General features: G+C 38.5%; 1 protein-coding gene across 1 annotated transcript in view; it reads right to left on the bottom strand.

The window, feature by feature from the left end:
- The window catches only part of LOC128983523 (PH and SEC7 domain-containing protein), a 72,615-nt gene extending 70,170 nt beyond the window's left edge, over positions 1-2,445 (bottom strand). Inside the window, exon 1 of the mRNA XM_054402828.1 lies at positions 2,121-2,445. Coding sequence (XP_054258803.1) covers positions 2,121-2,258 — 138 coding nt within the window. The 5' untranslated portion in view covers positions 2,259-2,445. The remainder of the gene's footprint in view (positions 1-2,120) is intronic.
- Positions 2,446-14,682: the final 12,237 nt, after the last annotated feature.

Genomic DNA, 14,682 nt, shown 5'->3' with positions numbered 1-14,682 from the left:
TTCGATATCCTCGGGCTGTGGAAGAAAGTACTTTTTTAATCGCTAATAAAAATTACTGCAAACATTTTATTTTTACAAAAATGCTTTCCTATATATTGGAGGTATATGCTGAAATAACAAATATTGCTTCACTGATCTGTAAAGCTGAAATTTAAAAAAAATATAGGCCATTGCTATAATTGCCCCGTGCCAGAATTGCCCCGGGTCACCCTATGAAATATTTTATAAGTTCCCATGTGTCACAGTCTAATCGTAATGTTAAAGCATAAATTAAAGCCTATTTGCCAATTGTTTTTGGTTTTTTTACCTTAGTTTCTTCAATGGAATCAATAGAAAACCAATCCTGTGATTATGAATAGTTTAATTTGGCTTTTATGGCTAAATTCTGCAATCAAATTGAGTTAAAATTATGTGTCAAACACTGGGTGAGTAGCTGTCAACTACTGGGTTTTGGTGTCAAATACTGGGTCTGATGCAAGACTTTGCGTTTTAATATTTTTCTGGTATTCCATTATAGTAAACAAGGTTTAATTATTTTTTATCTTAATCTTCAAGATTCAGAGCAATAAATAACATCAAAAAGACTTCTTAAACTCTAACCCAACATTATTTATGAATATATTAACCGTAATCTGGTCTAAAAGTGTCAACTACTGGGTGCCTTACCCTAGTTGATTTAGGCTATTGTATTTTCTAAACAGCACCAAAGTCCATTTTCTTTGAAAAATCTAGTTACGGTATTGCATATTGTAACTCTGATTTTGCTCTCATGGTGTCGTGTGTGGTTTTGTCTGTTTATTATTGAATGTAAACAACTGACAGATGTTTCCACTCCACAGACCTTCCACCCCTTTAGTGTTAGTCGCCACTAGAACTTGGACTCGTCCATACCACAAATATGTTAGCCTAATAAATCTATAAAACTAAAGCTTAATATTTATTATTTAACTGTACGGCTACTTAGGAATCTCTCCGACCAAAACTGATTGCATTTTTGGATTCAGCGTTAAAAATACTGTAAGTAGACATATCACAATTACATCATATCCCAGTGTAAATACGGTAAATAATTACCAGTTCAAGATTTCTTTTAAAACTTAGCCTACCAACTTAATACTAGCAGAATAGTGACAATTTAGGTTTAGTTTTTGTCCTTAATTATATCTAACCAAATGCCAATCAATTGTTTGAGCGTAGGGTTACCCAAAACCTGGGAAAGTAAAAGGGAGTCTATTTTTAAAACGAATAATGAGAAAAGGAATTTGATGATAACTTATTGGTAAAAAAACTTTGCCATGTTTAATGCAAAAACCCAGATGCTCTTTTCAGCCGGGATAAAAGAGTGGCTCCTGATCGCCAATCAGTTTAACGCGATCGCAGATCACATACCTAGAGATACGCTTTTACTAAAAACCTTGTGGGATTTAGCCTAAAGAAAAAGACAAAAAGTTTTAATAATTTATAGGCCTATATCTAGTAATAAAATAAATTTTGTTTAAATTATTAAAATCATCAACCCTTTTTCTTATCCACCTAATCGGCGAACAACATAATCTTAAACTATCACTTTCATAAGCTAATTCGTATCTGGCCTTTTCATAAAACTTAAAGCAAGCTGATATTACTTAACGAAAGATTAAAGAAGTTAACCGGTTTAAAATGGGGCAGTTAATTCTTAACCACAGAGTAGTCTAAACTAAGTTAGCTCTAACGGCGAGTGGTGAAATCTGATTTCGTCAGTTACGAGCTAACTAACTGCAGTTAGAGCAAGGCTTGACGGCGGTTTAAGCGTTTGGTGAAATCGGGCCTTTAAGAGTATTTTGGGTCATAAACAAACGGAATAAACTAACCAACAAAATAAGTGCTAAGTTGATGAGACTAGCTCATTAAATGTAACTTATGGGAAGTACATAAGTTTACCTTTGTTAGCTTTTGACTACGCCCATTCAAAATTGTATATTTCAAGGAATGAATAGAAAAATAAAGAGGTAGGCACACTGGCACAGGCTATTAAAGCCAATAAGGTGTTAGTCCTTACTGAAAATATTATAAGAGGGTGACATTAGGTGGGGTACATCTGTCACTTAAAGAGTGTTAAATAGCACTTTGATGATACATACCTTCCCACTTTCTGCTGCCGGTGAATTTTCTACAATGTCATAAATGACAGGAGGTAATCCAGGTGTGCCTAATAAGGAAAATCCTAATCCACAAGAGGGATCCCGTCTTCTCAAAACAACAAGTAATTCTTCAGCCATGTTAAAATTGACTTACTAAACATTATCGAAATTCTTCCGGTAGTATAATATTAGTTTATGGTAATCAAACAACTTAGACACTGAAATTAATAAATCATAACTTCCAAAATGTAATACTATATATTCACTTTTGAAATTATTTATAATAAAAATTATCACACAACCGAACGCGCGACATAGAAATCAGTGCAATTCACTGACGAGTAACACTGACTGACACTTCTTGACAACTGTTTTTTTAGATCTAGTAACCGTCTTGTCAATGAACTCAGGCTGCCAACCTAGTCTATGGCTGTAAAGACTATTTTGTTGATATATGTACCTAACTATGTACGGTATTTATTTATTTACTCGGGAGAACACCAGTGTTTACCACGAGATCATCGCATAGTTCCAGGCACGATTACTAGAAAATAGTTATTTGTGCAACTAGTGAGAAAAGTGAGCAATTGACTCACTCGAGAGAAATCCTTACTCACGAGCCGTAGGCGAGTGAGGAATGGTTTCTCGAGTGAGGCAATTGTACTTTGAACTCGAGTTGCACATTATACTTTCCCTACAGTTACCATAAAACAAATAAATTGGTGAAGAAACATAACCTATTTTTACACAGAAGTGAACTTTTAATATAACATTTAATGTGAAGTGACAAATACAACAGTACAACAGCTGACCAGCTGATTTACAGCCAGTGCTGCCAACGTATTTCGCGCGCATACGACGTTGCCTGCATGTTACGCGCTCACTATTTCGTGCCTTCACGTTGCAAATCTGGAGTGAGACAAAGTAATTAGAGTGAGACAATGTTAGCATTGTCTCACTGATGAGCGAATTGGCCACTTTGCTTTCTCAAATCAGTGAGAGAACATGTACATTGTTAGGTAACTGTAGGAAAATACTATTTTTTCTAGTAATCGTGGTTCCAGGTCATTTGTTGTGTTGCTCTTCGAACTTTTTGCATGTACAGAGTGAGGCAATGAGAACGCTACAATTTGTTTTACCTGTCACGTGTTAATTTTTGCAACAATGAATGATCAGCTGTGCTTAAAACATCAATTAAACTATGCCAATTTAGTAAATATTATGCCTGAGACTATTAACACTGAGGTTTTGATGTAGACACCTATTTATAAAGTAGTGGTTCTTGTGCAAAAACCCAGAGATTGTTTGGACCGTATTCCATCCTTCGTCAACATGGCGCTGTTCCATATTGGAAAACAATGTTTAACTCGGTAAAATTATTTAGGATAATCGCTTAAACAAAAAAAATAAAAAATAATCGGAGGGTGCCGCAAAACTCTTTGTCTTGTATACCAGCAAATGTTAAAAGAATATGAGTCCCAGTAACTCAAAGTCCGAAGAGATTTGCCAGGAAGCTTTTGTTGTTGAAAGCTTTACGTTGGCTAATTTTTTGGGGAGGGGGGGTTGTTCTAATAAGCTACTCGACGTTCTAGGTTTTTCAAAGTCACCCCACAGATTTGCTTGAACCGAAGCTAAGGATAGTCCAAAAACTAAAGTGATTCCTGAAGAAGTGCTGGAGGAGTATTTGATGGAGTTTCAAGTGGCTAAAAAGGAATGTCAAGTAGGACAATGAAGTCACTTGTAGGATTTTGATTGTTCTCAAAAATTGAAAAATGACTTTGTTAAGTTAAAATGGCAAAATATATGCTGTGTTTTGGTGTGCTATTTATATCCATATGGTGAATATTATTGAGTTTGTACTGTTTATAAATAAATTAGGGCGTTTTCATTGCCCCACCCTGTATAATTCTGCTAATGTGGCCCGTGGTGGACAAAACAAAAAATGGCTGCGATCCGCTCATTAATCTACAGAATATTAAACTAGAACCATAGACTAACGTTTTATCTATGCTAGAACCTTTTTTTTTTTTTTTTAGGGAGAGGAGGGAAAATGCTTTTACGCACACAGGTAGCCAGCCTGTAGTGTGAGACTCCTGAAATTATCAGACTACTCACTAAAAAACCCCCTCTACTCTGTTGGACACAGACCTGGAATTGTTTGTCACATTACTTCAAGTCAGGCCAACATGTGACCTAAGCCCACAGGGCTCGCACCGTTTCTGGCATTTTGATTCTTTATGACCTACACCGCATCCCGGTCAAGGTCGATCTTCTTGGCGCGGAGGATACCCTGGATATAATGTGACACACAGGTCCAATTGTCCTCACCCTCCGTCATAATCGGTATGACCGTGTCCACCGACAGCAGTCCTATTAACTGTTGAGCCTCCAGGCGGGGCCTTTCCCAGCGCTGGCAGTGGAAAAATGTATGTTCCACGTCATCGAGAATGCCTGGGCAGTATATGCAGTCGGGAGACACGGCTTTGCCCATCCTGAACAGGTACGACCGGAAAAAGCCGTGTCCCGTCAGAAATTGGGTGAGGTAAAAGTCCACCTCTCCGTACCGCCGATCAACCCAAGGTTGGACTTGCTGTATCAGTCGCCTGGTCCAGAGTCCCCGTGTCTCCTGTTCCCAGCCCTCCTGCCACAGCTGGTAGGTGCGGGTGCGTTCCTCTGTTCGTGCCTCGTCCTCCCCGCGGCGCCGGTAAATTGCCTTTCTCTCCGCCGCCAAAAGTTTGACGGGGATGACTCCAGCAATCACCAGGACGGCGGGCTCGGACACTGTTCGGTAGGCAGATGCTACCCTCAGTGCTGCCTGACGCTGCACTCGGGCGAGCCGCATCCTGTATGCCTCCTTATTTAGTGCGTCTGCCCACACCTCCGCACCGTACAAGAGTACGGACTGGACCGAAGACATTAACAGCCTTCTACGACTGGACCGAGGCCCTCCGACATTGGCCATCAACCGGCTAAGAGAAGAAACCACCCTAGCGGCCTTGTCCGCTGTACGGAAGATCTGATCCCGCCAGCTAAGCTTGCTGTCTACCATGACTCCAAGATACTTGGCAGAACGAACAGTTTGAACCTCGACGGCTCCCACCCTCAACGGCACGATGGTGTCAATCCGTTTTTTTGTCAAAATCACGATCTCGGTTTTGCTCAGAGCAAGCGAGAGACCGTGGTCTGCCATCCATGCGTTTATGGTACGCATAACTCGGTTTAGCTTTAGCTGAGCCAGCTCAACGCTACGTGCAGCTATCAAAGCTGCAACGTCGTCTGCGTACCCAACCAAGACCGTTTCCTCAGGCATTTCAGACCTCAGAAGGCTGTCATAAGCGACGTTCCAGAGGTCTGGGCCGAGTATGAAACCTTGGGCAGCACCAGAAGTGACACTCATCGTCCGCGGGCCCTCCGCAGTGTCATACGTTAGGAGGCGAAACTGGAGATAATCCTCTATGATGCGCATGAGGTATGCCGGCACGTGGAAGGTGTTCTCCAGAGCGTCCAGCATATCGCACCACCTCGCCGAATTAAATGCATTTCGCACATCGAGCGTTACGAGCAGCACAACCCTGCGAGAGTAGTGGTTAAAATTCTCAGCTCTCATCACTGCTTGCTTCACCTCCTCAATCGCATCAATCGTTGATCGCCCCGTCCTGAATCCATACTGACGAGGGGAGAGGTCCCCCGCAGCGACAACGGCTGAATTCAGCCGGGAACGGATCAATTTCTCGAGGACTTTGCCAGCCGTATCCAACATACACAGAGGTCTGTAAGAGGATGGCAGATCTGGGTCTCCCTTGCCCTTCCCAACAAGCACAAGCCTAGCTGTCTTCCAGCACAAGGGGAAAACCCCTTCGACCAGGCAGGCGTTGTACATGCTCAAAAGGATCAAGGGGTTGGTAGTCAAAACCTTCTTGAGGACTTCACCGGGTACCCCATCAGGACCAGGAGCCTTGTTGTTCTTCAGGGATATGACGGCCGCCACCAGCTCTTCAGGGCTGAAAAGTGGGACTTCGTCCACCCTTCCGAAATCCCGCAGTGGTCGCAACGCGTGAGCCGGGAAAAGGGACTCGACTATCCTCTCCATAGTGACCCTGTCCATAACGGAAGGTGGAGAGCGGGTTCCAAGTTTCTTGGTTACAAGTTTGTAACCCAGGCCCCACGGGTTGGAATCAACATCGTCCCTTAATTTATCCCAACAACTGCGTTTACTCCGATTGATGGCTCGACGAAGATACCTCCTAGCCGCCCTATAAGCATCCGGCTTACGCCGTCTGTCTAGGGGTTCTCTAGCCCTGGTAGCAAGTCTTCTGGCTCTCAATGCTGCTCGTCGCAATTCCGCAATCTCGGCAGTCCACCAGTACACAGGACGCTTATTGCACCGGTATCTCATGCGAGGCATAGATTCATCGCAGGCCGAGACAATCAGTTCCATCGTGGATGCAACTAACGCCTCTGCGTGAGGCACGCCAGTTGCGGGATGAATATCCGGCGTTCTTCGTAGGATGGCTCCATTGAATTTTGCCACGTCCAGTTTTTTAATGTTCCATCGAACGGGCACTTGACGAAACGCTGCCACTTGTCTCTGATGACCATCCAGGACGTCAAAAATTATGTACTGGTGGTCACTGCCCGTGTAATCCTCCAGGACTCTCCAGGATCTGATCCTTGGCAAAAGGGACTCAGATGCAAGGGTAATGTCTGGGATCGTCCCCCGCATCCCAGGGCGGCGGAAAGTTGGCGTGTTGCCCTCATTCAGTACAACGAGTCCGGCTCTGGCAGCTAGAACCTTAACGACCAGGCATATGAAAAAGAAATGAACATAATAATAACCATAGCAAATAACTAATGGATAAATAAATAACCATAGATAAAACAAACTATATTTTATCTATGATACAACTCTCTCCGAAATTGACCCCATGATAAACAAAATAAACAGGAAAATAAAACAAGGGCCTGAAAACGAGACTACAACCCAAAACCCCGAACCAAACTCAAAAAACGTATCAATCAAATACACTGGCAAAATATCAGAGAAAATTGGCAAAGCTTTCAAGAAAGCTGGCTACACACCTGCGTATCAAGTCAAGAACAATACAAAAGCCCGATCAATAGAAAAAGACAGAGGAGCGTACAAAATAACCTGCAATCCACCTTGTTACAGACAACTCTGGATACACAAACGCTGCCTAGCCTAGGAACTGTTTATTATTTTTGCTGATTCCTCAAATTATTTCTTCGTATAACCTTAAAGTTGTAGTTGTGTTGACTGTTAAAGTGCATTATTATTGTGGTGAATAGTGTAATAGGGTATAGTGTGGTGAAAAATAGCGTTCGTACCACGGACCGTAATAGTTTTGCAGCTCTCGATCGTTTTGATACGTTTTGCATATATCCCACAGATATCTTTTTTGAAACGTGATCGAGATGCTTGTGAAATTTGAGGTTTTCGTCAAGAGTTAACCTAAAAGGAACTTTACATCTATGGGGAGGGGATTATATATAGTGGTATCATCAAGAAGACTGGGACGGGTGGTGTCGTCCTGTAATCCAGCTACTAGGAGGTCACGAATTGTGGATATTTATAGGCATGCACTGTGGATGCGATACTCCCTGGTGTGGATCAACGTCCACACGAGTGAGTACTACGACTATCCGCAGTACTATCCTCATAATTAGACCAATACGTATATACCTCGGCATGCACTACATCTAACCTCCAGCGGTCACGTATTACTAAAGCTGCCATATCTCAGTTAATATTCATTCAATCTTAATGATTAAGGTGTCAATCGATTTGTAATTAAATTATCTTAAAAAAGTTATCCTTGTAAATGTTTTGTAAACTCAACGGTTTTTGAGTAATTTAAGAAACAAAATTTTAAATGGCCGCCATTTTGTTTTATGAATTTAAAAAAATATTAATAATTTTTTTTGTATTTTTGTCTAGTTGTCATAAATGTTTTTACAAAGTTTCAATTTCGTATCTCTTACCATTTTTTAGAAAACAATTAATAAGCGAAAAAACAAAATGGCGGCTGTGTGAGTAACTTAGGACTTCCGGTCAATTTAAATAATATGATATTTGGATTTGTTTCTTACCCAGGCAGGAACAATACCCTTAAAATATCCGACACGAATTCTGAAACACTCTGTATATAATACGCTATTTTTGTAAACAGAACTCCTCCCTCATTTTTGGACCGATTTTGATGATTAAAGTGTCAAAAAAAATCGCCCTGATCTGTAGTTTTGCAAAGTGTTTTTGGTTTTTTGAAATCTTTATTGGTTTGGGCAGGATCTTCCATCAAAGTTGGGGTTTCTCCCATAAGATTAACATGGGGGAATATAAATATTTAATTGGAAACTAGGAAACTTTTTCTCCACTAATTTGAGAGAACGGCTGGGCGTAGAAACTTGGCAGAGGTGTCCAAAGAAAGGTCTTGGTCTGTAGATCATTTATCAAAAGAAAAACGAAGTAAATTCCCTTTCCAGAATCCTTTAAAGATCCCTCCACAGATTTGTTTACATTTTGGCCATGTGGATAATACTTTTTAATGAAACAGCTGTTAATTTTTAAATTGTAATCTAAACGACACACATATTTATTGGGAGTTACTGAATTGTCCAAAATAAGTATTTGCAATATTATTTTCTGATTTTAAAATTGATTTTCGTCTGTATCATGTCATGTTTTGCATTATAACGTTGCACTACGATATCAGTGGAAAATCTTTTTATCCACAGTAACTCTTACAATTATTTCTTACGAGCTGTTGGCCCGTCCTACGTACGGGAATCGAGTAGTCAATTAAAACTGAATATGATTCAGAACAGCTAGTTTACAACTTGCCCAGACATTACACTCCAGGGACATCCCATAGTAGTCCCATATGTCCTGAGATTGTCTCGGGATGGGGATATGTACGTGTACGCTAGCCTCAGGATATCCCGCAAAATCCCGGGACGAGTACGAAATCAACAGGATATCCTACAATATACCGTAATGTCCCGGGATTTGTAAGTTAACCTCAGGATATCCCAGAATGTCCCATGACATCCCGGGACATGTACAAAATCCACTGGATATCCTGTAATGTCCCGGTATTTGTAAGTTAACCTCAGGATATCCTGTAAAGTCCCGGGATAAGTACGAATGCCATAGGATATCCCAGAATGTCCCATGACATCCCGGGACATGTACAAAATCCACTGGATATCCTGTAATGTCCCGGGATATGTGCGAATGCCATAGGATATCCCAGAATGTCCCATGACATCCCAGGACATGTAAAAAATCCACTGGATATCCTGTAACGTCCCGGTAACAAACTGAAGAAAAAAACTACTACCACTGATGAAATGTATATCTAAATTTAAATGTTCAACAAGGCCAATATACCTATAATAATTTGTTTTATTCACTAGCACTTTCAGAAACTAGGTTTCCATCTTCAGGCTGTGTTTAAACTAGTACAAAAAGTAAATATTTGCTTAATAAATTAATTTTAAACAAAAGTTAAAACAGATGATTTAAAGGATATTGGAAAAATGAAAAATAATATTAGAAAAATTTATCTTTTGAATTTTTCTTATATTATAGTGTTGTTCTTGATGTAATTATTTTCAGTAATTCCGAGTTTATAATTGGGCCGTCTTCATTATTTAGCAAATAATTTTGGTAAGTTTTTTCTATAAAATAAGATTCCCACGCATTAAGATGTTGAGGTTTTATAATTTGTTTTAAAAGTTTAAGGTTTCCCAAATTGAAAATATGTCTTGTTAATACTGTGGCTAGCAAGGGCTGACTTTACTACTTTACTGACATATTACTGAGTGAAAATTTAAAAACGTACGTTTTCAGGAAAAGCACTTTGCAAATTTTCGTCCCCTTTTTTCAAAACTTTTATCATTTTTTTATTTTATTAACATTTGAAGTTTCATAAAATGTCCATGGTAACGCAATATCTTTGGTAGTTTTCTTTTTAAAGAGCATCTTTAGTAGAAAAACACAAAATCCTGTCACGACCATAACGGACCTTTAAATGAATATTAAAAATAGTTAATATTATTTTTATAACTATGTTTTGCTATAAACTAATTAACTTTAATGACCATTATACAATAAAAAGGTCACTGAGCTTTTGGTATATTTGGTCTTTCAAGAAAAAAATAAAAAAAACTCAAAAAATATAAAAAAGCCAATAAAATCTTTTTAAGTTTGTATAACTCCGAAAAAACTTACCTGAGACCCGAAAAATCGTTATGTTTGTATATAGGTGTGCTTCTTTTGTGTATAAAACATTGAAATATGACGATATTTTAATTTTTGAAATTTTTATGATAGAAATCATAAACGTGATGGTCAGGGACAAGTGGTACGGTCGTGAATTGTCTGGAATAATCTAAATCTTTCTAAACAATCCTTCAATTATACTGTTAGTTATAATAAAACTATGTGTTTCAATTGAACTAAACTGTTCAATTTACAATTATATTAAAGTTATTGTCACGACCAAACACACTATAATCCATAAAGGTGGATTGGTCGTGAAAAAACCGCGATGGTCGTGAAACTTTGGTCGTGAAATTACGTGTTATTTGGCTCTGTTCTGGCGGTAGCCCTGCACCTCATGTTCGAGGATACAAAGTGGACTTCTAGGTTAATCTAGCAGTTGAAATATCTTATAAACAAAAATTAACACCATGTCTACTTCATCGAATGACTACGTACGGTCATGGACACACCAAAATTACAAAAAACACAATCTTTCCTTTATTAATCTTGTAATTCCTCCTTTCAACTCAAAACGACCGGCACTACAATCCTGACGTACACCCCGAACTAGTCTCTAAAACCAACTGACTCCATCGACGCCAGGCTTGCCACTGTCGTGCTCCAAAGTTGAAAATTTTTCCCAAATGGTCGTGACGCCAAATCGAGGGACAGACTTATTTTGTCATGGTAGTCAGTCTGCAATGACAATAAAATTATAATATGCTCCTTTTTTGTAAGTTTAATAACCATTGATGACATAAAAATATGGCTTTATATATTCCGGCATGAATAATTAGTCTAAAAACAGCGTGAAAGTTGGAAAATGTACCCTAGGGACACGTCATGGTCGTGAATTTCGAGACTTTAAAATTACGAAAAAAATACCAAGAACCTATTTAAAACCAAATAAATGTGTGTAACATGTTGCCCCCGTCCCAAAAAATATTAAAACACATAATAATAAACTACAAATCCAGTATCTACGAAGTAAAAGGCCAGGGACATGAAAACGTACGTTTTTAATTTTCACTCTACTACCACTGAGTTCAGGAAAACTATATTTCTATCATAGCTGTGTGAAACGTGTATTTAATTCTAACTTTAAACTAATAAAATAATCTAAAACAAATTTTAATCATATATCAATTATAATAGTGCTAATCTAATGGTAATTAAATAATCTATATTCAAATACCAGTATCCTCTCCAACTACCAGAAAAACAATTCAACTACTTGAGGCCTAAACAGATTAACAGAATCATATACTGGTATATATACAGTAGTATCAAAAATATTTTAAGTATTGCGACCATTGCAACTGTCAGCTAACTTTTCACCACTTGAGACCACTCTTAATCATCAAGCGCAGATAGCTCAGGAGGTAAGGTAAGAGGCTCGTAAAGTGAAGGTACCAGGTTCGAGACCCGTCTGGGTCAAAAACTTTTTTCTCGTTTTTTTCTTCAAAACTGGTGTTTATTAATTATTTAAACAATTTACTCAACTGATAATTAAGCTTTTCATACTAAATCTATATTATTTTGTGTTTTTTATGTTCAGGCCCGGACCACACTTTATCCCAGGGACATCCCATAGTAGTCCCATATGTCCTGAGAATGTCCTGAGGACTACCCTGGGATGACCTCGGATGTCCCACGGATATGCTTTGAGCTTATCCGTAGGACATCCCCGGGCGGGGACATTACGCATTCCTGCGGATATCCCAGGTTGACCATAGGACTACTATGGGATATCTTGCATATCCTGTCGCAATATCCGTGGGATGTCCTGAGGAGAAAGTGTGCTGTCTGGGTGGTGGCCGATTCACACACACTGGCTTTGAGTACAGTAGCTATACATACCACCTTCCACTGCATACTATCACTTACCTACCTTATTTTACCACCTAGGCCACTGAAACCTCTAAAATGATCCTGGCCTCCCGTTTTCTTCTATGCCCTGCCATTTCTAAGGAAGATACCAGTCTGAAGATGTCTTTCAGGGCGCATCCGACTTGCGCATAATCCCGGGTCACCAGTGGGGGGTCGACAAATTTCAACGTACCCCAACGTCCGACTTGCGCATCGTCCAGTCAGGCAGACTAATTGGGTAACGGCCGTAACAATGTTACAACTACTATGAGCTGATTAACGAAGGTAACTCTATTTATTGATTTAGTAAAAAAAAGGCTACTTTATTGACAATTAACTGTTAATTGAGGTAGGTGAATCACTCTTATTGTGTATGGATCAACAAAATTATTGTAAAGTGGTAGTTCTTAAGAACAAGTTTTGACAAAAATTGTCTTTTGCAGTTGATATTTGTTCCTTTGTTAATTATGAGTAAGAAAACATCTTCATTGAATCTTTTGTATTTATGGTCTGTAGAATGAGTATGGGTTCTGCAAATGTATACATTGTTAACATACTGTTGAGGGGATCCATGCACAAATTGCGCAGTGTTTAAAAGGAACCAAAACTTGTTTCTGAGATAAAGTCTGATGCAATACCATTTTACCTTTTCAGGTTTGTTGGTTTAGAACAGTTGTTAAGTGACTGGTGCTACCAACGCCAGTATCGGACGGACCCTTCCACCATGGTATCGGACGCTGCCGTATATGGTGAAAGCGTCCGTCGTCTGCCAATCATCCCACACCGTCTCGCCGCAGTTATAAATCCTACTATTTTTGGAGCTTTAGGAACATGTTCCTAGGGTATGTACAAGGCCCCACTAGAAAATGAACTGAATAATTGTAACAGTAACAACAAAAAGCAGTCCAAGTCTGCTCTGCCTTTGCCCTTTAATTGTATTTTTCAACTATAGTCTGTTTAATGTTTTAAGTTGTTGTTTATCATTTTTGCCCTGTCGTCACTCCCGCTATAATTCCCCCTCTTCATAATTAATTAAGTGTCTCATCATCAGCAGTTTGAGATACAAGAATCCACCCTTTTAGATGGTAGCGTTTGATTGTACACTTAGCCAGAGCTTGATTAAATAAACATTTCAAAATACTAGCCTGCAATGACAAAATGGTATATCAGATGCATGAGTAGGTCCCTACCTATATCCCCCAACCAAATGCTAGATGCGTATAACTAAAGCCTTTACTTTTACTTACTTTTATAACGCTATTGCTCATAATGTAATGAAAAAGTTAAAACCTTTAGGCTTATGGAAATCAATATAATATAATGACTTTTCGACTTTTGAATACCTAAGTTAGATAGACTATTCCCAAGTTGTTGATTTGAGTTTGCAATTAGTCCTATCGTTCGCCACAAGTATTTAAAATACCATGAATTCAGTCAAACGATTTGCAATAACAATTATTAAAGTTCCTCACTAAAAGGAGCAAAAAAGTTCCTGTAAACGCATGTCCGATTTTCAACCGTTTGGCTGTAATAAGGGGTTTTGTGTTTTTCTTATTTTATTAGACTTTGCCCCACAATTTATGTAATAAAAACTTAACCAATTACTTAAAACATTTGTAGTTAAAATCATTGGAAAGAATATTAACTTTGCTATAAATCAAAGGTTTCATGCAACAATTATACCATTACATAGTCCGGTTCATATCCAAAATAGAGTAAAAATTACATTAAGTTAATTAATTACGTTAATTTTTATGACACCTCACTTTGATACATAAACCTACATCTATGCAATATCCAAATGCATAAAAAAACTTGGCAATTTAATAATCTTTCAAATGATATGCTATTCAATAATATTATTGATATAAACCAATGAGAAACTACTAATAAATTGCAATAAAACACTATCCACAGATTTAATACCGCTAAAATAACAGTATTTAAAATCAAAATGTTTACTATGGTGTTGTTATTAAAAGTATGTAGAAAAGGCAGATTAAAAAAATGTAATTACCTTAATAATTTATTAAAATTAGCATGTTTTATGTATACATTGTTTAATTAATAGTCTATGTATATTTTAAGATAAGGCTGGAAAACAAATTTACTTTAATAGATTTTCAAAATTGCCACCATTACCTTGAATGCACGCATGAACTGTCTTCCTTAGCTCTCTCACACAAGCTTTCAAGTTTACTTCTTCCCGAAGATAATTTGCTGCTCTTACAATCCGCTGTCTTAACTCTTCGGCATTGTGTACAGGGGAACGGTAGATTTCTGCTTTAAGAAATTCCCAGACATAGAAATCTATAGGTGTAAGGTCTTGGGACCGCGGTCACTCATCCCCTTTCAATCCACGTGTCAAAGTTGTTTGTTGTGTACTCTCGTACATTACAGGAGAAGTGT

Source organism: Macrosteles quadrilineatus, unplaced genomic scaffold, assembly GCF_028750875.1.
Source record: "Macrosteles quadrilineatus isolate MER2022 unplaced genomic scaffold, UCM_ALF_1.0 Scaffold_1__1_contigs__length_201487025, whole genome shotgun sequence".
Classification (NCBI taxonomy): domain Eukaryota; kingdom Metazoa; phylum Arthropoda; class Insecta; order Hemiptera; family Cicadellidae; genus Macrosteles; species Macrosteles quadrilineatus.
The sequence above is the reverse complement of the archived record's forward strand: the minus strand, read 5'-3'. Positions and strand labels throughout refer to the sequence as shown.